Consider the following 26,010-nt stretch of genomic DNA (forward strand, 5'->3'; position numbering starts at 1 on the left):
AGGAACGGTGAGCCTCTCATGGTTGTCACTTTGAGGTGGGAGAGCAATCATTTCCTAGGACAACAGTCCTGTCCTCATCCCTGCTTCCCGCCTGCTCAGATTAGTTCCTCTCACTGAGAACATTTGCATCCAAAATATTTTCTACTTATTTATTTTTTCTCCACTTTTTTTTACCCTTTTCTCATTGCCTTCCATCTGTGCCTCTTTTTCTCTCCCCTTCTGTGTCCTTCCTCCTTGTTTTCCCCCGGACGCTGTAGAGCATTTTATTACTATTGTCAGAAAGAGTAACAATTCTATTGTGGGGTGATTACGACAGGGTGTTTTACCCACAGATCAACAGAGCAATTAAAATCTGTAAATAAGGCTACCCATGATGCCTCACTCAAACAATGGAGTCCCGCAGGAAGTGTTTGTTTGAAGGAGAACTGTGGAAGAGAGACTTTCTCTCTCTTTGACTCTATCTCTCTCGGCCCCTCTCTCTCATTAATTAGGATACGCTCGTTCAACCCGACACGTCTGTGTCGATGGGCAGCTTTGCATTGTCGCAGTGACACATATTACAGACACAAGATGTAGTTGTTTACTTTTGTGTAAGATCTCGCATTACACGACTGCACTTTGTTTTGCGGCATGACAAAGATAATGCAGGCCTAATTGTGCTATAGCTACAAGAGGCCTGTGCAGAAATGGCAAAGAGATGTCAACACTTGCACATGTAGGGCTGACACACATGCTCACGAAATCGGACACTGTTAGTTTGGATGTTTCAAAGGCACATATCAGGCAATAAGACTCAGTGAAGGTGTGGTGGGAGCAGCTGCAAAGTGGATTTTACTGAAGCAATCTGTAGAGATCTGGTGCCATTCTATTATTTCAATGTGCACTGATGAGCTTTTTTATGGCCAAGGTCCCTTAACTGCTGGTTAGCCTTTTGGCCTGTTTTCTTCAAGACACTTGGCACTGCATCACGCCTGTGCCCTGGCATGACCGGAGAATAATGTCATATTCCTTAAAAAAAACGCATAATTGGAGCTTTAGCTAGCCAGTAAAACAATCCGCTGCTTTCATTTTGGTTTATTCTCTTAACTGGATTGCAATTATCTACCTGGTTCACAGTTCTTAGCAACGTATAAGTACCCTGAATGCTTCAACTACTTTTAATGTTTCTTTTTCATTGTAGAGACAAAAGAGCTCTTTGTAGTTTTGTGTGAAGACATGTGGAACATGACGTGTATTTGGTGTCAGGATGTGCGCGTACAGCTTCCGCAACCACCCCCACCCGCTTCATGAATTACTCACAAGTGGAGTTCGGGCAGGTTGGAGCAGAGGAACCAGATGGATAGAAGGAGGGACCGTATTACAGCTTGACACAGCGCCGCGCTGATGCCAGGCTCCGTGGGCCGCACCAGAGGCTATATGCCTTACCAAGATCCTGTTTACAATCAGCCAAAGAAGCTGCCAGCCTTCCATTTCCATAACGCTGCCCGCGGTCCTCTGCGGAAACTAATTTCTTTCTGCCGGAGATGCACCATGATGCTGCTTGCTCTGTACCTCTCTACCTTTGCATTCTCTGTCTTGTGTTTCTCTCTTTTGTTTCTATCTGTTCTCCTCCCATCTCATCTTTCCATCCCTCATCCCTCATCTTCTCTTGGCCTCATTCCAACCCTCACCATTCAATTCTCTCCTCTTCCTGATTGTTGCCAGTATTCAAAGAACATGTTGTTACTCAAGGGTAGCAAGCTGACTATGTTTACGAGCATAATAACAAGATATCCCATGGTAGTGTTTACAAGGTGTGCTCAGTATGTAGGTCTGTATATGCAATTAGATGCGTATATGGTTGGTTTGAGTGTTTATATATTTGATGTGTGTGGCGAATGGGGCACCTTGTACCTTATCTATGCATTGGGACAATGGGACTCTGTGTCAAGTATAGTTGTATGTGCACGTCGTGCATGGAAGTACTGTATGTCTGATGTCTTTATTCAAACACTTATGTAGTTTCCAGGTATATTTGTTCCTGCTCATTAATGTGCAAATAATTGTTTGATTGTTTTCCTTGGGATACTTCCCATTGCATCCATTTCCCTGTTTGCATGGTGTCTTCTTCCATCTCTGTGCATGTCAGTGTGCCATGTCCACTCTGCTGTGTATTTGTTCCTACACTAAAACGCTTCTCTGCGTGAGCCTGTCATCTGCAGCTTTTCCCCCCTTGTTCTTTTCTGTCATGTGTTTGCGCGGATTTTTTTTCTGCTTTAGCCACTTGTGTAGTTGCCATGTTCCTGTGCCTGTACATCAGTGAGCATCTGCTCTTTCAACAAGGTCCCTATGGCCTCAAATGTCAGAGCAAGCAGCTGCCAGACAAGCACATTTTCCAGCAGGCTTGTGTTTCGCCTCCTCCCATCCCTCCACTTCTTGTTCTGTGATGTTAACTGTGATTGAAAGTAAGTAGACAGCAGCAAGTGGAGGAGAGATGAGGGGAAGGGTCTCTGCTTTTTAGAGAATTGGATTCCTACAGTTCACAGGAGTAGGTACTGCTTTTACTGTTGCTCAGTGCCAGGGTTTTCTCCAGGGCTTCTGGGTCAGGCGGGGGAAGGTGTTCTGGTGTGCATTAGGTATGGCCTCCTCTCCTGTTTGAAAGACCACTACAATAGGAAGCCATTTGTACCATGTCCATAGTGTGGTCCATGTACTTTTGGGTATCAGGGGACAGAGAGTGTGTGCAAATGTATCAATAGATGCCTCAGTGTGTATGGGTGTGTGTGTGTGTTTGCCTGTGTGTACATGTTTGAGTTAACTTGTAGATGCTCTTATATACATTGCACTTATCTGCACCAGGAATATAACATTTTAGACAATGTGGATCCCCTGTTGTCCAGAGCATAGATGTCACAAGATGTAAGGGGGGGGGGGGGGGGGGGGGGGTAGTTGCAGGACGTGAGCACTGAGGCAGAAGAGATGGAGGGTGAAGAGACAGGCAGGTACCCCCCAGGAGGGGCCCGGGGGTAGCCCCTCCAGCTCTTCCCCCCCAAGCACAATCTGCTCTGCTCTCAGACACCGCTATTGATTTGTCCAGCAGATAAGACCACAGGTTAGCAACTCTGCTAAGTACAGTTCTTTTCACCTCTCTTCACTTGCAAACAAATGCTGGACAAAAATGCTCCATTTGATGCCAGGTGACATTGTTTCCTGGCCACTACTTTTCCTAGCCTCAACATTTGCGTCACCTATTTTATCCCTCCCCAGCACAAAAGCCTATATGAACCATCAGGGGGCACTGTTATACTCAGTCTTACACCCTATAAATGACCCAACCCAAACCTGGCAGCGTTCACCGTTGTCTCCTCCCGAGGCTGCAGGAAGCCATGAGCTCACAGTTATGGCAAGTCCACAAGCTGTGAGAAAAGGCACTTTAGGTGTCAATCAATCCAGCGCCTTCATCTCCGGGTCCCAGGAAGTTGAAATTCTGTGTTAATTCAACCGTAAAGTAGATTAGTCCGAACAGCAGCTTGACATTGTGCCTGTACTTTGCTATATGAAATCAACATGTGTAGTGAAGTGTAAAGTTTGAACCTGACAGATCAGATGGAAGCCAAGGCAACTTTTGATCAGCTTAAGACAGACAGTTCATTTCATTGCCAGGCTCTAATGTGAACTGAGGTGAGCAGTACCTGTGTGCTCACCGACAGATGGATGAATCGAGTCTTCAAAAGGCTTCATCGGTGACACATTAACATGAGCCGAGCTTCCTGGAGGACTCTGAATTCTGAGCTGTCACAGGTGGCAGATGAGATAAAGCTACTATGCAGCTCTGCTTGTTTCGTAACATAACCCAACTCATGTTGAGAAGAAAATTGGCACCTGCTTGACACCTATTAAAAAGCCGTTCCTGAGATGTGAGGGAGGGTTGTAACATGTCTTGTATTTTTAATTAAAACAACCTCCTCTGAGTCATCACCCGCTTTTCATGTGTCCGAAGTCAGAACAGGTGTGAAGGTAAGACAATGAACAATGAGTGAAGAAATACCACAAGGGTGTGTTTGAAAAAAAGTTTCCCACGCTTCAATTGCAAGCTAGTATGTCTTTACAAGACATTTCAACATGCTTTATCATTGTTAATTAGAAAAAGGCAGTGTAGGACAGCGTAATACCAGCTCGTCATATTGTTTGTGTTTCTTCTTGCACATAGTTGCATGCAATTTATCATGGCAACGAGCCACACTTGTTAGTATATGTTACACTTGTCCTCTCTCAGATGAGAAATGAAGGTCATTAACCGCAGTGTCAGCCATTAGAAGCAAAATGCTTTGCGGGCTGGGAGTTGCCTGCAAAATGTGACTGAATGGAAGAAGAATCTTCAGAGGTATCAACAGCTTTGAGTTGAATGAAAGAGGAATTATTTTCAAAATTTCTGAGCACAATCAACAAAGTTATAAAAATGTATGGGATAACCAGATTGCATGTTTCAACAAGAAGCAATAAAAAAAAAAAGATCAAGCATTGGATAGTCAAATTTACACACACACACACAGACACACACTGCACCAGTAAATTCTTAAGATATTTTTACTGGCAACTACTTTCCATTCGCTTGTCTTGTATAAATACGGCACACAAATCATGTAATGCAAACATCAAATGGGAGTAGATCAAAAGATGCCCTCTACTAACACACAAAGAACTGCTGGCACCTTCAAACCTTCCATCTCATCCTGGGCTCCGTGGGAACCTGTAGCTTTAGCTGTGTTGCTAGCTAGCTACCAATACCATTTACCTGCAACATGAACAAGGAGGACAGGGACTAATTGCAGGGACAAATGTTCTCGACTGCAGGGTTTGCAGTTGTCTGGGCCTGGTCCAGGCCCTGTTTATCTCAACCTCTGTTGGCAGTCATACACACACCACACGCGAGATGCTCTGATTTAACCAGAGGCAATGCCCCTGCTAACCCCCACTCCTTCTCATCAAAGATTCATAAAGGCAAGGTTCTCAATGATTTTCTGTCTCTTCCCGTATTCACAGCTTGTTGTCCTCACCCTCCCTGTCTCCTGCCAGTCAGACAGCGTAAGTCAGGCAGAATTATGGCTGAAGTGGCCGCTGGCTCCCAGAGAGTGTTTATATGTTAGTGTTTGTGTATATATGGGGTGTGCGTGCTTGCACTGTTAGGCGGAGACACTGGGTAAGGACATGGGCATTAGGGCGAAGGGACGAATGGACAGTGACATGTTGGTGTTGTACTAAAAACGTTAGGAGCCCCCATGCGGAGAAAGGAGTCAGACCCTGCCCGCTCCTCTCCTCCCCTCAAACACTCCTTCCGCTGCTCTTTGTCTTCCGCCCCAACCCCTGAGCCCTGCACGACGTGGCAGCCTCCGTACTGGATCTAAAGTATCTCGTTCAGAGCCCCAGTCACCAGGCCCAGGGCACACCATCTGTAGCCCTCCGAGTCCTTCCGTGTGGTTGTATGTGTATGTGTGTGTGTGTTTGTGTCTTTGTGTGTTTGTGAGTGTGTATCTACGAACCCAAACCACCGTGCCTCAGCCTGTTAGTCTTGCTACTTACTAGGCTTAGCCAGATGAGGGCCACTCAGCCCAGATCTAATTCCTTCGACTCTGGCAGCACTTCACTCCTGGCTCTCTCTGCCTCTCGAGTGTGCATCTGTGACCTTGGCTGACATCGTAGGGGGTTAAACTGTGGACTTGGAGATGTGGCCAAAGTGATTGAGTTGTAAGCTAGTTTTTGGATCAGAGCTTCCGAGCCGCCATCTGCACTTCTACGGGGCTCAGAAAGAGGTTATCCGTCTCTTACTCCCCACAGCTGACCCTGGATCAGCAGTAATGGCAGAGAATTTAGTACAAAGCAACCTTGCCTGAACAGGAAATGCAGAGCAGGGGAGTGAATAAAATCATTAAGACACATAACTAATGAAGAGAGTGAATCTCTGTTACCACTTCAGTTGTTATTCCCCTGTTTTTATAACGTGGAGCTCTTGTGGCTTTTGTTGTTCATATGGCAAACAAGCCAAGTCTGTGTCACCTTTTACTGTGACTTAACTTGACTAAACAACGAACACCACCCTATACTTAACTCACATCATTATCAATGTGAACAAAGCCTGTGGCGCTGTAGACAAAGGGTTGGGTTCTATGAAACACAGTCCTCAGCGATGCTGGTATTACAGTTATTGCATAAAGTCCTGATATTGTCACTATAAACAGAACACTCTGCAACACCTGTTAGACCACAAACAGCTTTTATTCAACACTTAGAACAACTTTCAATAGACAGTCGACACACACCTACACAAACACACATAGCAACCCATCAACATAGGAAGCTATTTACTGTATTTACTCACACACACACACACACCCAAACACACTATTATACCGCGTTCCCTGGCTCTCTGTGTGCACTCTGTGCATCCTGTTCAGTAAAGCGCCTTAGGGCCGAGCCTGGCTGCTCCTCCAAACAAATTGCGGGCTGTTCACAGCGTTTTAAATGCCGAGGCCCTTTAATTAAACTATTTACTTAATTGGGTGAAACAAAACTCCTGTTCACGCAGCGGGAGCACCAGGTGATCCAGAAGTTCAAACACCTGGCGGAAAGTGCTCCTCCGGCATTGGACGCACAAAGTACACATGTTTACACATGAATACACACACGCTTGCATGCTGTGTTAATAATACTACAGGCCTATCTGACTCATGGACAAGAATATGATTTTTGAACTTTTCGTTGGTTTGTTTTCTTGCTAAAGATAACCCAAATGTACATGGGAACATCCAAGTTACTGTATATCCAGTCTGACACTTTCAAAACACTATAAACGGAGTGAGTAATGGTAGCTTCACTTGTTGACAGATGCCTATGTGGGAATGTGACCATCTTCTCCTTCTGTGCGCCACTCCTTTGTTTGTGCATTCAGAGGTTAACAAAAACCTACTGAAATTAGATTCAAAGCCTTATGTGCTGCTTGAAAGGATCCATAAATTACAGTTGGCCTGTTACATTTTTATGATCTTGACTAAATGTGGGTGAGAACTATTATGACTAATATTTAAGTGTCAGATTTTGGGGTGTGATCAGCATCTTTTGTCATGGGTGCTTTTTAAATCTCTGAGAAACACATTTTGAAATTATATATTTTGTTTTCCCTTGAGAGCATAAATACCTGTTATGAACATGATCATACTTTCTTTATTAATGTGATGATGTAAGCTATGTGTTTTGACGTGATTGTTGTGTTAATTATAGCCGGTTCCTGGACCAGTGCAGGTTAATGAGGTATAAGATTTATGACTGTTCCAGTCGGGTGTGTATCACTGGTTTGCTGACGTGTCAAGCAGTGTCAACAATAAAGTGCAGTTTGAACAAAGTTTTAATTCCTTTGAAGAACAGTGACCTGCTCTTTTTTTTGCTCTGGTAGAGTTACTTGTTTTCTGTCCATGCTTTGTGTAAAGGAGAACAGCAAATTCACTGTGTTGGTTTGTGTACAGCAGTTTAATGAACACGTTTCTGAAACCCAATATCTGTTGTGTAACAGTTTAAAGCTTCTATCTCACAGTTTAACTTTACACAAAAGCTTCAGAACCTAACACCACATTCCCTGGAGCTACAGGGATGACTTGTAACTAGGCAATTGAAGTTATAGCAAGCTATAATTAGCTGGGCCAGCTTGACCCCGCCATTGTCACCTGAAGACAGGTGGGAATTGTACCCATGCTGGATCGACCTTATCATGTGACTGGAGTCAGGTCTCGTCCAATGGCACGGATGTATTGCTGTCGAAGCAAGCCTCATCCATCACCAGCTTTATTGCACCCTTCAGATGATGCCCACAGGGCACTAAGGCTTGCCCAGGAGGGAGGGGGATACACAGTGGAAGAGGAATGAGGGTTAAAAATGATCGTTTTACAAGAACACACTCAGAACAACAAGTTTTCACAGCAACAGCGTACCATCGCCTGGAAAACTAAAAGTTAGTGCTCCCAACGCCACAGTAACCCTCCTCCTGATTCCCCAACAGCAGATTTACGGCCTTCAGACATCGTGCTGAAAAAGTGCAAACACTTGCAGGCTTGTAACCTCTTTACCCTCGCCATCAAGTCCTCTTATTGCTCCTTTTTCTATCCTGGGCTATATAAATAAACAGCGTCATCAGGAAAAACTTAAGTGTCTCTTCACAACCAACTTTAATTAGCCTTGCCCGTATATATCAAAATGTTCCACTCTGGTTTTTGGCCACGTGTGAAACGTTTGGGAACGATGATGGAGAGGGTTGTTGTGTTTAGCTTGAGGTCCCTGCTTAGTGTTGTCCTTGGGGTGTGACTGGCAGGGCCCAGAGTAAACGTTTGTTTTTGGGGGGTTTTCTTTCTTTTTTTTTTTACTTTTCCTTCAAGCCAGCTGCTCCTGTTGAACTAGCGCGTAGCCTGGCACAGGTGGCTAGTCGGCCCTAAGCCCCAGTTACCCTCATTCCTTCCCAGTCAGCCGGGAGCATGCACACACACACACAGACACACACACACATACACACTAACACACACACACACTTCCTCACTCTCTCTCTCAGACACACACACACCAACACGCACAGATCCAGAGCCTTAGGGGGTGATCTGTCTCCTTACTCCACGTCGGAAGAGTAAATGGCCAGGAGGGCCCTATCTGTTTGTCCTTTTCCTGCTTCTTTTTTTATTAGAACCTGATTGCATTTGAACAATAGTTGTCTGCTCGTAAATTTTGCGCCTGTGTTGACATTAGGCCACATTCCACCCCTTAGCCTGAGGAGGTGAAGGAGCAGGCCAGGGTGTTCGGTAATTTGTTACGCTGTTAAGCACCTAATGGACGTCCACCTGGTTTTTGAGAGCAGTAGCTGTAGTGCAGGGGCTTGCCTCCTTTGCACTTCCAGTCTGCAGCGGTGTTTTATTGCCACCAATTATGAAGGCTATTTAGAGGCTACCTAGCCCCGTGTGTGTTTTTCTGTTACATCTGGTTCAGCCTGCCCCGAGACTGCTCAGTCAGCCAGCCCACATCAAACGCTGAGGGTGTGAGGTAAGCAGGGCTGCACAGGTGAGATTAACCCTCTCTGTCTGATCCGAACCACCTCTGCGAGCAGTGCACGGACCCGATGTAGACTCTGGGCCATGCATTCCCAACTGGCTGGAGATGCCTCAATAATGAGCCTTATTTGTTTCATGTGGTTTAATGAACAGCCTGCGTACTGCAGCTGGCTAGAGGGAGACCTCACAGGGTCTAAGGAAGGGGCTGCCCCACCCAAAGGTACCCAAGCTCCCTGGCAGAATTATTGTTCCCAGAAGCAGCAGTTACATGGTGGCACGTGGGGGAGAGTGCTGAAAACCCCAAGCAGGACCCACCTCGTCCCCGTCCCCCCCACCCGTCCCCCTCGCTAATGCATTTTTGCGTGGTTTCCTCAGCCATTAATTAAAGGGGAAAAGAGTGCATCAGATGTTAGTTTTATTAGCCCAGGCTCCTTAGAGGGAATCAAAATGAAAGGAACATATGTCATGCATTTGATGACCCCCCCTCCACACCCACCCCTTCCCTCTCTGTTTCTTTCTCCACAATTGCCCACCTCACACACTCACACACTCACAAAGTGTACAGTCAGCAGCTGTCTGCAGACACAATAGCGTTTGATTGATCCTGGGGAAACGGTTAAGACGCGGGCCTGCCCACGCTTTCTGGCTGGCTGGCTCACATTCTGCACCACTTTACATTTATCGCTGAATGTGGCAGTGATTGGGATAATGGGAGCTGGCTATGGTTGGTGGGGATCAGACGCACAGTTCAGGCTCTGATGAGAACAGCCCTGAGAGTTCACAGGACCTTCGGAGTCTTCGGTGGTGCCGGGGAGATCTGAGCCCCGACACTTCACAGGTTGGGCCTTGCTCTGAATGTCTCCCTGTCATTCTGCCCTCTGCATGACATCACTTATATCTTGCACAACACAGTAGAAAGTATGTAGATAAATGCTATCCGTCTGTCTCCCACCCATAATACAACTGCATGACATACAAAGACCGATGTGCTCAATCGCTCAATCCTTACACAACATTGCATAGATATAGAATGTAGATAGATAATATCTTCTTTCTTTCCTTCTACTTGGAACGGGATTGCATGCCTTACCTTCAGGGGCAGGCTGATTTATGAGACACATGCCAGTTTTTTCATGACTTGTTTGATTGCATTCTCAGTATCAGGCTCTCGGGTTGCCAAACCCATAAAAACTCACACCTGGACAGGAGAGCTAGAGAGTCAAGTGAAGCGCAGCCAGAGCATGAGGGAGCAGGTGATCTGAGGTATGTGGCCTTCCTTGATCAGCGAAGGCTTATGATACAGCTCAAAGTTATTGTGGATGATTGATTGATGGTCTGCGCCATTGTATCTCTTTACACAGGGTTTGGTTTGTGGTCTGGATGGGTTAGTGTGAAGGGCACACCATGTACTTTGGAGAGAATTATCAATGTGGTGACCTACATTCACTTTGTAAACAAGAACGGTGTCAAATAAATCAACTACTTATTCTTTAATCTAAGCAAAGAAAAAATGTATTCATTAAAATGACTCAAGTCGTCGTAGGTGACCTCACTTTTTACGCAATATGTCCGTCTTAAGTTTTATATATCAATACAACTGAAATATAAATACAATACAAGGTATATTTTGAAGGTTGGTTCAATGGATTTTTTTCTGACGTTGATTTGATTAATGGCTTTTAGTATTACTAACAACACACCGCCCACGATTGAAACTATTTATTTAATTACCATTTTATAAAACAACACTTTTTCAGCCTCACTCCAGGAGAAGCGTTTCTCTGCCCAAGGATCTTCAACCTTTTGGGCTTTTACTATTGTTTAAGACATCGCGGTGGTTTTTAATTCGCAGGTCACTTGTTCCACATTGATGCACAAACAGAGAGGTATTTTTGCATTTACTTACGTAAAACAATCACATCTAGTTTATTCAAACTATCTGAACCTCAATAAATCACTTCCAAAAAGGCTCTGTCAGCAAGACCTGGCTCCACCCTGGTCCGATGATAATGTCCCGAGTGAAGCTGTCCAAGCTGACTGGTCCCATGTGGTTACAAATGACCTCCTGTAGCAATAATGCAATAAGTGTTGTCTCCCATCTACATTCTCTGGGTTCTTTTTCACTTGCTCTGACACAATTGTGCATTTATCAGTGTAATTGCATGAGTCGGAAGCACTGATGTTGTCTATTAGGCGGATTTCCATCCTGTTAAGAGCAGAGGGTCTTTTAATGTATGGCCCTGCTTGAGTGTCCTGCTACACAATTACACACCGACCTGAGATTTAGTGGACTGATGATGCTGATGATGGTTTGGATGGTGGTGACGGCAGTGATATTGGACCACCCGGCCCTCCTCTAACAAGCCTTTCAGAGAGAGACTAAGAGTGAAACAACAAAGTGAAACCGAGGTTAATCATTTTATTTACCCTTTTCCCTCTCTCCTTCCCCTACCTCTCTGTCCCTCTCCCTTTCCTTTCTTTAACCAAGTGATGGAGCCTGGACCATGGAGCGGGGGGAGGAAATCGATGGGGAGCGCATTACAGTAAAACGTATTGATTAGGAGACCTGCGCGCAGTGTGTTGGTCGCGGAGATGGTGGAATGATGCAATGCTTAAAGGAATTTATCCTTTGACTTTTACATTAACCTTTTATTGACTGCTTTGCCTGTCCATAATTAACACTCACTTTAGCTAAAGTGGTTAGTTTGAGCGCAAAGGGGGCTCCGGCCCATACTGCAGCGAGGGCCGTGGAGCTGCCGCCCCAGCCGTAGTTCAAGTGCACTGTGCTGCATGGAGGGAAAGGCCTCTGTGGAATAGAGGCGATAGAATCCTAGATACCTTTCACATTAGCATACCATTTGAGTGGGGGCCCGCTAGGCTATAAGGTTTCAGGGCAAATTGAAATGAGTGATTGTATTGCCAATCTCTCTTGACCGAGCGCCAGATGGGATAGTTAGGCCCATATCTGTCTGGGGTTAATCCATTGGAACAGCCTGGACTCACAAACACGTTCTCTCCCTCCTCAACCTCCCACACACACCTCTTTGTCTTTGACCTTAACTTTAAGGTAGGCTGTTCTGCGATGGGAAAGTCTTTTGGTGAGCCTTGTTTGTACGCCACTGTGGCTTACGCTGAATTTCTAGCCAGAGCCCTGGAGAGCTTAAGGCACCTCGCTTGATATTGACTTTTTGTTTGGTTCCATTTTAGCAGTCAAGGGACGGTACTTCATGAACATTGGTAGATTGTGTAAAAGTGTGTGCTGAATTACCTACTCTATATTATCTTTGATAGTCTTCCAGTGACCATATCTTTTATATCTCTGCTAAACCAGGAGCCTTCTATTTGCAAGCTAATGTTGCAAGATCCCTTGTCAGATAAATGCAGCAGCTCCGATGAAGGCGACCGGTCAGGTTTATTTTACGGTATGTAGCCTTTCATTATGAGTCAGGACAGGAGAAAAGAGGCGAGTGTTTTCTCTCACAGCTCGACTGCATGAAAACTTAATCAGACCAGATCAAAGGCCTAGGTTCCCTTGGCCTATGGTTTCCTTGAGCTGATGTCAGCAGAACCACACAGTGTATGTGTGTGTGTGTGTGTGTGTGTGTGAGAGTGTGCTGTCTGGGTCGGTTTTCTCTCTCTCTCTCTCCTCGCTCTCTCACGCACACGCACACACACACACACACTCTTTAGGATATGTATGCCAGCCATGTCCTCCTCCTTCTCTGAAGTGGCGCTTCCTTTAATTCGCACCCTAAATAAATGATGAGAACATTTAAACACACGGCTCGTCGCAAAGCCCCAAGGTCGCCTAATCGTATTATTTATGAAGTGATGTGCTACATAATGGTACTTAGTGCATGTTAACAGATGCTATTATCAGGCCCTGATCCAGAGAGCAGAAGATATATTGGAACAGTGGATGTTAATGCTGGTTCTCACCACCGTAATGCAGCAGCTCTTTAAAGGGCTAACCGCACCAAAATGCAGCACTTAGGCTGAGAGCCAGTCGAACATTAAGTGGCTCCGTTGAAAATATATAACCACAAATTGTGGCAGCCCCCGGCTGTCCCCTGACAACCTTAACATCCCCTCGACTCATCCATAACCGACCCCCATATTCTTCCCTGTGGCTCGCTGTGTCCTCGCCATCCCCTCCGCTAGCTGCTGGCCACAAGGTGGTGGTGGTCGTGTGTGTGTGGTTGTGTGAGGGGTTGTTGGAGGTTTTTCAGGTTGTAGATGGGGTAAAGGGATATGACAGGACTGACCCTGGCGTAATGACTGAGTGGGGAGTAGAGCTGCCCTCGTAGCTCTAGAAGGAAAATTCTTGGGCCACCACTCACCAGAGCACACACTACCCACATGACATACAAATGCTGCCTCCACCTCTCCCTCTTGCACCTCCAGGTCAAGGGCCGCGCTCGTCTGTCAAGAGGCTGAGGGAGGGCAGATTTACAATGACAGCAGAGAGCAACACCAAGTCACGGCAGTAAATATTTACACTGGTCTGACAAAAGATGTGGCTAAGGTCTGTGGGGGTTCCAAACACTGTAGAAATTACAACTAGCTCCGATTATTAATCATATAAAAGTCACACAGTGACATGAAGTGGCTGGATTTCTCACTGCTCTGTCATGATTGCAGCAACAGAGAGTGATGTTCTCAGCAAAGCATCCTGCTGCGTGTGCCTGTATGTGTGTAAGATGGATGAAGCGTTAATCATGATACATGATATCATGGTTTCTCATCAGCTCGGTACTGTGGCAGCCATTTATGGCTAAAGAAACACTTTCCTGACACATCATTTTCTACCACTCACTCAGCTCCATTTATCTCAATGATCTTCACTGGCTTGAATTGTCAAAGCAGGGGAAGTACAAGTTGCATAAAGATCAATGATTTAAAAATCCTTAACCACATCTGCAGGAGAAAAAAGAAAAACAAAGTGTTGTACCAAGAAATTAAAATACCATCCTGTCTCCAGCTTTGTGTTCACAGACACACTTACTCCCTCATATCCTGGAGGGTTGAACCAGTGTTATAAGGAGTCATAAAAAGGAGAGGAAACACAAACGTCAACTGCCTCCTGGTCAAACACAACACCCACTGTGTGTTTAGGGACCAGTTAAAACACTCGCAGACAAACACACATCAAAGGTGCTTTTGCCTCATGTGGATTCAACTTTGTGTGGCAATGATTTGAAATCATTATCAGGAAGGTATCACATCTCAAAACATTAAACCACTGGCAGAGAGTGTTGTGAGTGAGATTGGACACGTGTCCTCATGCTGATGAGAAGTCTTGGTTTTGATGGGAGGGAGGAGTTAATGAGTGCGCTTGTTTCCTGCGTCCTGTCGCCTCAGGTGCCATTCGAGCCTGGCCCAGACGTTACCCCCTGAGGAGGCCCCAGTGGACCGGCCCTTCTGGGGTGTGGATGACCCCAACATGCCGCTGCCCTTTGATCTGGCCGACATCATCAACAAAGTGGAGTCGCTTCTCTGGAGGTGGGCCTTTCATGCGGGAGTGTAGAAATGTGTTTATGTACACGGTGTATTCATATGTCTCCCATAGTGACCACATACACTCACACTTGTTTATTCTTAACTTTCTTGTGGCTTAATAGTTACTCAAAAAAGAGACCTTATCAGTTTCATGTTTTCATACATTTTCATTCAAAGTTACAGGAGCCATTTTCAGACACAAACTTTCAGGCACATTTCCCGGAGTTTGTCTTTCATATGTGAAGAACGCACCCGGAGATCGTCTGAGTCAGTCAGGAGACAGTTACGTCTTGGTCGATCATGCAGGAGACGAGATATAACATTTCCATTTTGGTGCAGAGATTGTGTTTTTGTTTACAGTGCATCAACTACTGCATCAGCCCGAATCAGCAAAAGCTCTCACATCTCATTGTCTGCCCAAGTTGACATCTTCGTCAGTGACTTCGATACATGCCATCTCTTTTTCATCCTGAGATGTTTGTATTCTTTTACGTGCGTCGCATGTCAGAACCATTTTAGACACGCCCACTGGCTTACCCTTCAATCTGGAAAAGTAATGTCTCACATAATGCCCTTCTGGATAATTTTCAGAAAAAATTCCGGAGTTTAATGCATATATCAAAGCAGCTATACAGATATGAATTTGAGAAATTGATTTCATAATATTGCTATTATGCAATATTTTACTTTTTATACATTAAAATTCTGGTCAACTTTTCTTTTTAAATGTGCTATATCCATAAACTGACTTGACTTTGGTGAATACTGAAGTAAGTCACACATTCTCTCCCTGCTCTGCACTTTGTTTTTCACATTAAAAGGTAAAAAAATTGTAATGTAAAGATTTAAAGCAATAGAACCTGAGTGATAAGTCTTAACGTTGGCGTCGCCTGCACACAGCCGGCACTGCACATGTGTGGAGGTTTCCAAAGAGGAGGAAGCATACTGGCACACTGTAATTCAGTTGATATAAGAACTGACCCTGAAACGACACTTTATTAAGTTATTCTTGTCATATAATTTTGTATGTCTTCAACATGAATCAAAAGCGTTGAATAGATGTATTTTGATCAATGATATATTTTTTCTCTATTATCTCTTTGAACAGGATGTGAAGGATGGATAGATGAAGAGAAACAGAAGCAGAAGGAAAAAAAAAAAGCTTTTCTGAATGCCCCCCCCCCCCTCCCCCCCCCATAGTAGCTGAGGGGACAGACCACTGACGACATCTCCGTTGTGATCAAGATTGTTTTTTCTTTTGATGGGGCACCTACATCACCCCCCCACTCCAACCTGCGCTGCCCCCAGCCGACCCCTCTGGCGTCTCAGCCGCCCTTGCTTGGATTTGGCTGGAATGAAAACCAGACCAGCACCTTAGAACCAGAGTAACGCTTCAGTAACATGCTAACAACACAAGCTTAGCGACAAGCTCCTAGTGTCACAGACGTCTAACGATGGAACCCACATTTCAGTGTTAGCATACATCGAGCAACTATTTATTATTTCAGTGTACTCCTTTCTTAATCTCATGTAACCCAGTCGCTTTTGTCGATAGATCAACTCATTTCCAGTAGTCCTAGTAGAGTACATACATATGCTTTCTATTTGTCACACAGTGTTATCATACAGTATAGGATGGTTAAGAAGAGACTCACTTCGCTCACATGGCATTGTATAGTGTAATCCTGTTTATTGGCTTCAGACGTGGAATGAGACCAAAGAAAGATTTATGATTAAAAAAAAGTTATGAATGTCACCAAATGGAGAACATGAAGAATGTGTTGTTTTCCGTATGATGTTGCGCTTGTCTCACATTGATGTGTTTGTTTGTGTGTGTGTCTGTTTGTGTGCAAACCTTTAGCCATGTGAATATACATGTGATCAGTGGTCGGCCCGTGTGTGTTTGTACGTGTGCACGTTCACTCTCCCACGTGTCGACATGAGGGCGTGTGTGTGAATGTGATAGTGTGTGCGAGCCTGTAGGCAGCCTGCCAGTTGTTTGTTCTTGAAGATGCGCATATGGAGAAACCGAGACGAGCAGCGGGGCCCCCTCTGCCTCTGCTCTGATGAAAGGCAACACTGATGGAATGACCTGGAACACAACCGCCGTTTCTCATAATTACAGCTGTTCAATCGCTTTTAATTACTCTTAAAGTGTGTACAGCACCATATTCCCCTGTAATGCTGCGGGCCATCTGAGAAAGTGAGCGAGAGAGAGAGAGAGAGATCCGGCGCTTCTGACAAAATCCACTTTCAAAAAAGCTCAGAAGGGTGGAAAAGGGGGCCAACGTCAAAGCAGCGTAGCAGCCCTCCTCGTTTGATTTCCTCCTCTATCTAGTTCATGATGAAGTAGAGACGCTGTTTACTATTAAAAATGCAGAATGCACTCCTTTTTTTACTTCTGAAGTTTTTTCCAAGATGTTAATGGTTGCCAAACGCTGTTCTTGCTTCTTCTTTTCGCTGCGCCTCTGTTGTTTGTTGTTGTCAGAGAGATTTGTTTGTAGATCGGCAGTAGCGTTGACTTGTTTGAATCACTCTGTGCTCCCTGCGCCACAGCTTGTCTGTCTGAAGCAATAGGAATGGCAGTAATTAAAGAACTGTTTTATCCAATAACCCGCATCCCTCTGTTCATTGTGTGCTGTTGTCTTCTTTTCCCAGTCCTGCTGGATAACACTGGTGCACATGACACATACCAAGGTTTCTTCATACGTGTTGGTGCGTGTGTTTCACTTTAAAAGTTGATTGATTGTATTTCTCCTAATATTTTTCACCTGACCTTGAACCTAAAGCCAGCCCGGGCAAGCATGAGTCTCTTTACTCTCCATCTGTGCGGTGGTGGAGGTGAGTTACTGTCTTCCTCAAGATAAATGGGACGGCAATGGACAAAGCTCCCTTATTTAATGACGTAGCTCACTGTTAGGTAAAGTAGCATCCAGCCAAGACCAGGGTCAGATGGGACTGACGTGCACAGCAAGCCGACAAATAATGTTGTTGTGAATGCCAGAGAAATGAGATTGACTTACAGTCGCTGTCAATCACGGGACCTTTGAGATATAAATAAAGTTAGGCTAATCTTCACGTCAGGCAAACATTTGGGTTTTCCACGCCTGTTACAACAAAGGCAAATAAATCTTGGTGATACTAATTGAAACGGGACTTTGCTGATAGTGCTCTCTCTCTCTCTCTCTCTCTCTCTCTCTCTCCCTCTCTCTCTCTCTCTCTCTCTCTCTCTCTCTCTCTCTCTCTCCTGTCAAATCCTCACAAGTGGAGGAACAGGTTTTCTATCACTGGTCATCTCACACTACTTTTCACAAACAACCTCCATAGCAGATTCATTCCTTTTTGAATGCAACCATCTTAAATCATTAAGAGCGAAACAATATATATATTGTTCGGACAAAATATATCAATAATTGCATAATTCAATGCTTTTAATGGGATTAGCTTGTTGTATAGTGTTAATGTAATTTAAGCCATGCAGCGGCATGGATGTATGAATAGCTGGACTGGTCGGTTGGTTTCCTCTCTGGTCCAAGTATGAGATGCAGTTATGCACGGTGAACAGAAAAATGAATCCTAATGGTTTTGTTGATTCCTCTATAGTGTTGAGTACTACATGCTAAACTACAGTAAACATTATACTTTGCATTAGCATGCTACCATTGTCATTGAGGGTATTCTAGCATTCTAAAAGACAAGCAATGTCCACAGTCAACTTGCTGCTCCCACAAATAACCTCATCGGTAACATTTCGGGAACCTTTTTCAGAACGGGATCAATTTTCGCATTTGGCCCAAGGAATTGCTGTTAGTACAGTCTCATATAGCAGCTAGCATGGCTGAAGACTCTTCATCTTGTTCACATTTTAAGGCAATGCTGATATTTGCTTAGAAGCAGACACATTATTGTGGACTTTGAAAAGACACAGTTTTTTTAAGTGTTTGTTAAAAACATGTGTTTTTCTGCTCTGCGCTCATCAAGGAAGCCTTTGTGTCAGGCTTTATTTTGGTTAGATGCATCATGCTCTCTGTTTTCTTTGAACTTCAAAGGACCTGGCTGAATTAGCAGAGCAAACAGCGTCTAAGACAAATTGATTGATGGATTGGCTGATTGAGTGATGTCACTCCCAGTGATGAAGTGATAGCTAATGTTCTGTGTGTGAGTCTCCAAAACTTCAACTGCACACCCCCTGCCATCGGTGGACCGCCATCCCAGAGGTCGCCCATGTTAACTACTTCCTGTAGCGGCTGAGTGACTGAGTGATGGATAAGTGTGCAGCGCTCTCCCCTCAGGGGCCGACTGGAAAAGGGCCCCACTTGAAGAGACAATTACACAGCGCTGGTGAGAGCCACAGGTATGCATTGTTGTGGCCGGGGTCAACCGCCAGCCAACCAGCCAAGCCAGCCTCAATTAGGCCAACAATAGGTGCAGGGGAGAGATAAAATAACCAGGTGTGTGGTAGAGAAAGGTACCGGTTTGGGGTCACATCCCAGTCAAATGTTTCGGTGTGTGGCTTCAGGACTGGGGTTGATTGTAGTGCAGTTTAATGAAATCAGGAAATGGATCTTAATCTCAACTTCATATTGTCCTTATATCCAATATATATAAAGAGATTGTTATGCATTATTACATTATTTTAATGAAATATTCTGTGATTATGACAGTGAAGGACAATTTGACAATTTTATATTTACAACTGAACAAGTCTGACCTCAACCATAATATTATATGTTGAAGACTGTGCTTATTTTGGGTCCAGGCTAGGTGCATTACACTGAGTATATGCATTACAAGCCTCAGTATTTGCATTTTGTGTTTACAAGAATGAATACATGTGTAAAACTGTCTTTGAGCCTGTTGAACAAATGAATAGGTATTTGTTAAGTATCTGACTGTGTGTGTGTGTGTGCGTGTGTGTGTGTGTGTGTGCGTGTGCGTATGTGTGTGTGTGTGTGTGTGTGAGTGACTGAGTGTTGCAGGATCCAGGGTGCGGCCTGGTGTTAGAGGCCCCAGGGTCAGAGAGGCAGTAGTAATTGTAGAAGCAGGCAGAGGACCTGAAGATAGCATCGCAGCTCTGGGGCAGCTGTCAACAGTGGGAAGGGCTGCGCTCATTTGTCACTAACACAGACAAACAGCACTCAGCGCCGACAAAACACTGACTTGATTGAATACTTGTGAAGCAACAGCAAGCCCTAATGTTTTGCTGCAACTGTTAATTGCACCAAAGGTCATAAAAAGGCAAAACGCAGAAGTTTCTCATCAGCATAAATACAAGGCAGCGTCAGGCAGTGATTGCTCTGTGAATGATGTTAAAGGTCAAGCTTTGGTAAGGTCATGCCTCTCATGTATAACTTATACTTTTAAAAAACATCTCAGTATTGATCAGTAAGCATTGATTTAACAACTGTGTCTAAGCATGTATATTCATTTCTCAAGATAAAAGTAATTTGTGGTTATGTTTTAATAAGGATTTCATGTTGCTGCATTAGCCGGCTTTGACTTGATTATTTATACAACTACACAGCAGTTGTTTAAATCAGTCTATTCTTTTGTGTATTACTCCATGGAGTCACAATATTAATAGATGTCATCAACTCTCAGAGCTTTAAATATATATATGTGAGTGTGTGTGTGTGTTTGTAAGTGACCAAGTGTACTTACTGCACCTGGTCACTCTCTGAATAATATGTATCTGTTGTGTAAGATTTATATTATCTTCATATTCTCTGTAATTTATTTTTGTTTCCTTTGTCTTTACTTTTTCTATTTATTACTTAACTCTATTTCCATACTTTCCCCTTGTCTCTCTGATTCTGACTATCTGCTGCTGTAACAAGTAAATGTCCCTGACGTGGGATCAGTCAAGTTTATCATATCTATCGTATCCATAGATATGTGCAGCAAACACCTCTGTTTGTGTTTTTTCTTTCTTTTTAAACTTGTGGTTCAGATTATCCACTCAATCATAAAATCCCAAATCGATGTCCTCTTCCCTTTTCTCATTGGAGCCGCTCGCTGTTGCTGCTGAGCTCAAAAGTCTCGAGCATCTCTTCCGACAAACCAGCTGTCCTGTCTGTTAGCCGGGTGATCACCACTGACATGCCCACTGCCCCTCAGCTCACTTAGTATTAGAACTAGACTGAGAGCAAAGTGATGCTGAAGTCGTGATGCTGATGTTGATGCTGTCAGGATCTTGGCAGCTTAGCGGCTCTGATGAGTAGAGGGTATGGCATTCTGTGTGTGCGTGTGTGTGTGAGTGTGTGTGTGTGATACGAGAATGTAGAGTGGGTCTTCTGGGAGAGAGAGGCCTTTCAGATCAAACAGCAGTCTGATCAAATGTAGAGCATGCTTGTGGGTCACTGCTGTGGCCCTGGCTCTGGTGACCAGCAGCCCTGATATCATCTGTCCTGCAGGACCTTCCTCTCTTTATCTCTTGCTGTCTTATTTCCAATCTGCAGCGACTGACCCATTTCTCTCGTTCACTCCTAATCTTCATCTGATGCTTTACGTGCACCTCTTGTCGAATTGTCCGCTCGGTTTCCTGTCAAAGCTCGAGCTATAGAAGCTCCCTATTTTTAAAAGTTCCATTTAGTTATTTCTACATAATTTACAGTCATAACATTTTAATCGCTGTAAACGAAAGAGGCTGTGAGGAAGAAGCTTTTATTGGCTGTTCTGTTCCATCTGCTTTAGGGATCAACACAAGCCAGGTTGACCTGTTAATTTACATTTAACTTTATGACATTTTCATTGTTACAAGTATTATTATTTTTATTTTAACATTTCAGAGAGACACGCCCTTCACATGTGTCGCAGGTGTGATCTGAATCATGTTTTGCTGTTGTTTGCAACAGCAAAACATCTTCCAAGGGCCTCGCCCCACTCCCCCTCCTCACTTTCCCGCCCCTCAGCCACATTTAGCCCTCTTCCCTCACAGTGACGCTGAAGCATCTCCGCTCATACCTGTCTCACTCTCTTACCATTGCGGGCCCTGTTAGTGCTCTGCCATTCATATCAGTGGGATTAAATGGATCGTTTTCCAGCGTGAGCGCCGTCTCCGCCAAGTGGACTTGATGTCAGGCCAGGCATAATTGAGTCATCTGCATCTCATCTAAAATGGATAAAAGGACTTTTGATATTACACCCCCCACACCTCCACCCTCTCCGCAGCAGGAGAGAGAGAAGCGAATAGGCTGGCATCACTTCTGTTACAAAAGGTAGCCATTGTTACTTATGTGCAATGACACATGTAACAAGTATTTCAGTTAAGTCAAGTAAAACAAAAGACTTGGCTCTTTTCCACCAAATTAAAATTGGTTTCTTCATTCAGATCCTTTCAGGATTCATGGAACCAGTTTCAATGATTCCGAGTAAAACCATTGGAATGAATGGATGTGTCATCAACGCAGGGCGTTGCAACAAGCACATTGAAGCTCTCTCACACATTAATAATTTGACTCGCCCATGAATACCACCAAGTTTCACCCTTAATGAAAACATTTGGCATCAAACTTTTACTCTGATGTACTTTGCACAAAGAAAAACACATCTTCTGTTAGGAAAGACAACAACAGTGATAGGAACTTGAAAAATCAGTGAATACCATATCATGACTGAAAAGACCCAATGACCCAATCACAAGTGGTTATGAGTGTCTACGTCATTGTTTCCAAACATCTCAGTTTCTGTCCATCTGGACTAAAAACTGAGTTTTCCAACTAAAATGGGGGCAGCGGGGTTTTGCCAAACTTCTCTGTTTAAGCGCCTCTAACGCTGTGGAGTACTGAGGCCCTCAGGCACATCTGTAGCAGAGTTGATGCGTTTTCAAACGAAAACAGAGCAATGTGGATGTAGCTCCAGACATTCTCTGTAAATTGTCCCAACAAGTGAGCCCTTGTGATAATAAACAATGAGTTGTGTTGATGACAATTCTACAACGGACTTAAAACTATACAAACAAAATTATCTCAGGATGAAAAAGACTTGCCATACACTTAGAAGAGGCAGAAGACGAGCTGTCAACAAAATGTGATTTCAACAGCAGAATCTATACGTCACTTCCTGCCTCCTGCATGCTTTACCCCCCCCCCCCCCCCCCCCCCCCCCACCCTGAGAGGCAAACTCATGTCTGAACGCTGAAAGGGGCGACGAAGTGACAGTGAATATCTCATAAGTGATGCATTTAACCTTTGGTCAACGCGTGACGACAACCTCTGAATATTAGGTAGTAATAAGGGAAGGAGGAAGATGAGATGTATTCATCACCTCATCTGCTCCAACCATGAGGATGCTGGCCAGACACACACAAACACACAAACACACACACACATGTCCCCATCACCAACGCTGCTGCCCCTTGATTGACAGCTCTTCAAATGAGTGTCTGAGTAGCACTGGGCTCTGGCCCTCCAAGTAAGTGGGCCGTCAAATTACATCCAGAGGAGCGGCTGGACCCCTCTCCCCTGGCACAGGAGATCTATTTATTTGTCTGTTTATTTGCTTGGTTTAAATATTTGGTGGGGGAAAAAATATTGAATTTTTGTCCCCCGGTCAAAGTCCTCTCATATTTAGTTAATAAAGAGTAGAGGAGGTTGTTTGCCCACAAAAGTGCAGGAGAGGGGACTTGATTTAAGCGAGTCCTCGGAGAGAGCCGGTGACCTTCTTCCCACGGAGGAGAGGGGCTGTGTGTACACTGCGCTGAGATCCACTCGCTCTGCCTCCACCAGGCTTTGCTCTTCCTCCGTCTATCGGTGCACTCATTTGTGTTTCCTTCTCTCCTTCCTGCTCCCAGCTCTCCTGTTACTTACCATCCTCTCCTTTACTCCTCACCTGACTTTTCTCTTCCTCCCTCCCTCCCTCCCTCCCTCCTGCCTTCCTGTCTTTCTGCAGAGCCCTGCTCTATTTGACTGGAGTCTCTCTCTGGATTCCCCGGGCTGCATCCAGGTTAAACTCTTAATTGCCTCGGCAGTGGGTGGTTTAAGGCGCCGGCTCACTGCAGCTCAGCTGGTCCCTGTGCAGGGGGCTGCGGGGTTATTGGAGGGGATGAGTTGTTCTGTGTTGGATTGTGTCTGGTGTGTGCCGGCAGACAGAGCAAGGAGATGATAAAGACTTATTAATATAGATGACGGAGATGACCTCTGACAGCAGCGCTACAGCAGGCCTCTGTTCCACGCCAAAGACAAGACATGATCTCTGCACGCTCATCTATCTATCTATCTATCTATCTATCTATCTATCCATCTATCCAACTATCTATCTATCCATCTATCCATCTATCCATATATCTATCTATCTATCTATCTATCTATCTATCTATCTATCTATCTATCTATCTATCTATCTATCTATCTATCTATCTATCTATCTATCTAACTATCTATCAATCTATCTATCTATCTCTCTATCTATCCATCTATCCATCTATCCATCTATCCAACTATCTATCTATCTATCCATCTATCTATCTATCCATCTATCCATATATCCATCCATATATCAATCCATCTATCTATCTATCTATCTATCTATCTATCTATCCATCTATCCATCTATCCAACTATCTATCTATCTATCCATCCATCTATCCATCCATATATCCATCCATCTATCTATCTATCTATCTATCTATCTATCTATCTATCTATCTATCTATCTATCTATCTATCTATCTATCCATCCATCCATCCATCCATCCATCCATCCATCCATCCATCCATCCATCCATCCATCCATCCATCCATCCATCCACCCATCCATCCATCCATCCATCCATCCATCTATCTATCTATCTATCTTTTTCCTCCCTCCTCCTGTGTCTTCTCGCTCCAATCCTTAAAACACAGATTTTACTGCACACACACTGTGCCCAGCCACACCCCAGCAATCAATACCCACTAGTGGGATAAATCTTCGACGCTTACACGCAGTTAATGTAATTGTGAACATCTACAGCATCTGTCCGCTGTCCTGATCCCCCCCATACCGGGCTGAGCTGCAACACCGTGTGCGTGTGCGCATCAGTCAGTGTAACGTCCATGACGCCCTCACATCTTGTCACACCCGACCACAGCACATGCCCACTTCGATCGGAGAATCCAACTTGCTTCTCAATCAAGTCCCGGCTACGTGCTAACGCTTTTCTGTCACTGGAATAAAACCTGCAACACGACTGCTTGGCCAATCAATGGGATCGATGGTGTATTGCATCTGCTTATAAATATGTTGACAGCTGTTAGCTCCAATAAGTCACAAGTGAAGTCATGTTCTCCCCCTACTTTCATAAAACAAATACTGTAAAGCTTTGCAGACGGAGAGAACCCAGAGATCTTCAGAGGCCACTGGCTCATTTCATACGGCTGTATAAGCAAGTTAATGCCCCCCCCCCCCCCCCCCCCCCCCCCCCCCGTCTCAGTGCTCCACCCCTGCCATTGATTCCTGTTTAAAAGGCTATGGGTAGTCGATACTACCTCCTCATCGCCATCTGTCTCTATTTACTAATAAATAAAGTGGAGAGCATTGACTGGTATGGTCAGGCCTGTAAAAGCATGCATGCTAATGAGCACAGGGCCTCTGCGGCCGATGAGGGAAGGTGGGGATACTCCACCTCTCCACTAACTCCGTCTCTGTCTGGATGGCTCTGCACAAGGCGCAGCACTCCAATCATGGTAATTGCCCGCCGGTCCAGTTGTTGTTTAACGTCCCTCATCAGACCAAATGCAGTCTCCCTTCAGCTGCATGGATTTCTCTGCTATAGGATTGCTTGTATGTTCTCTCAGTTTTTTTTATTTTTTATGCTCCACTCTCCTGGTTGTGTGTAGGTCAGCTCTCGAGGTCGTGTCGAGTCGTTTGTCACATGTGGCCCATGAGCGCTGCCGCACAACACTCTGTCACGCTGATCAATTACACATCACACAGATGGGCTCGTTTGGAAAGGGCCCTGTGACGCGTTGGTTCTAAAAGGTGCTCAATCTTCTCCATCCACCTCCCTGAATGCACCTCTCTCACAGTTTTGCTTCATCTACATCGGGAGAAATTAATGTTTGTATGGATAAGGATATGAGGAGAAAAGAAATCTATATTTGGAAAGAATGAAAAACCTCAAGTTTGATATTGTCATCACACGCAACTACACACATGGACTGATTACTCAAACGTATTGTAATGATTATCATCCTAATCATTGCAATAATGTAATTTTTTTCGAAGATTTAGAGGAAGAAGTCGTCCCACACTTAAAACAAACATTTACACACACACACAGCCGTCCAGTCCATTTGGCTTGACACTGATTTCCTGAGTGAAGGGGTGGTGCTGATGTGTGGAGGCTCTCGGAGCTCAGCATAACACAGTACTGCTGTGTCAACTGTGACCCCGGCGACCCCGCAAGAGCAGGAGAATGGGCTGCAGGGTCGCTCTGCGACTCAGGTGAAACCAGGGGTCAGGGGTCAGCTGT

At 44.7% G+C, this 26,010-nt stretch overlaps 1 protein-coding gene across 3 annotated transcripts in view; it reads left to right on the forward strand.

Moving 5' to 3' along the window:
• fto (FTO alpha-ketoglutarate dependent dioxygenase) overlaps positions 1-15,754 on the forward strand; it is a 119,145-nt gene extending 103,391 nt beyond the window's left edge. For all 3 annotated transcript variants that reach the window (XM_053414508.1, XM_053414553.1, XM_053414436.1), the window contains 2 exons: positions 14,421-14,561; positions 15,667-15,754. In XM_053414508.1, the coding sequence (XP_053270483.1) occupies positions 14,421-14,561; positions 15,667-15,673 (148 nt within the window). In that variant the 3' untranslated portion in view covers positions 15,674-15,754. The remainder of the gene's footprint in view (positions 1-14,420; positions 14,562-15,666) is intronic.
• Positions 15,755-26,010: the final 10,256 nt, after the last annotated feature.

Source organism: Pleuronectes platessa, chromosome 1, assembly GCF_947347685.1.
Source record: "Pleuronectes platessa chromosome 1, fPlePla1.1, whole genome shotgun sequence".
Taxonomy (NCBI): Eukaryota; Metazoa; Chordata; class Actinopteri; order Pleuronectiformes; family Pleuronectidae; genus Pleuronectes; species Pleuronectes platessa.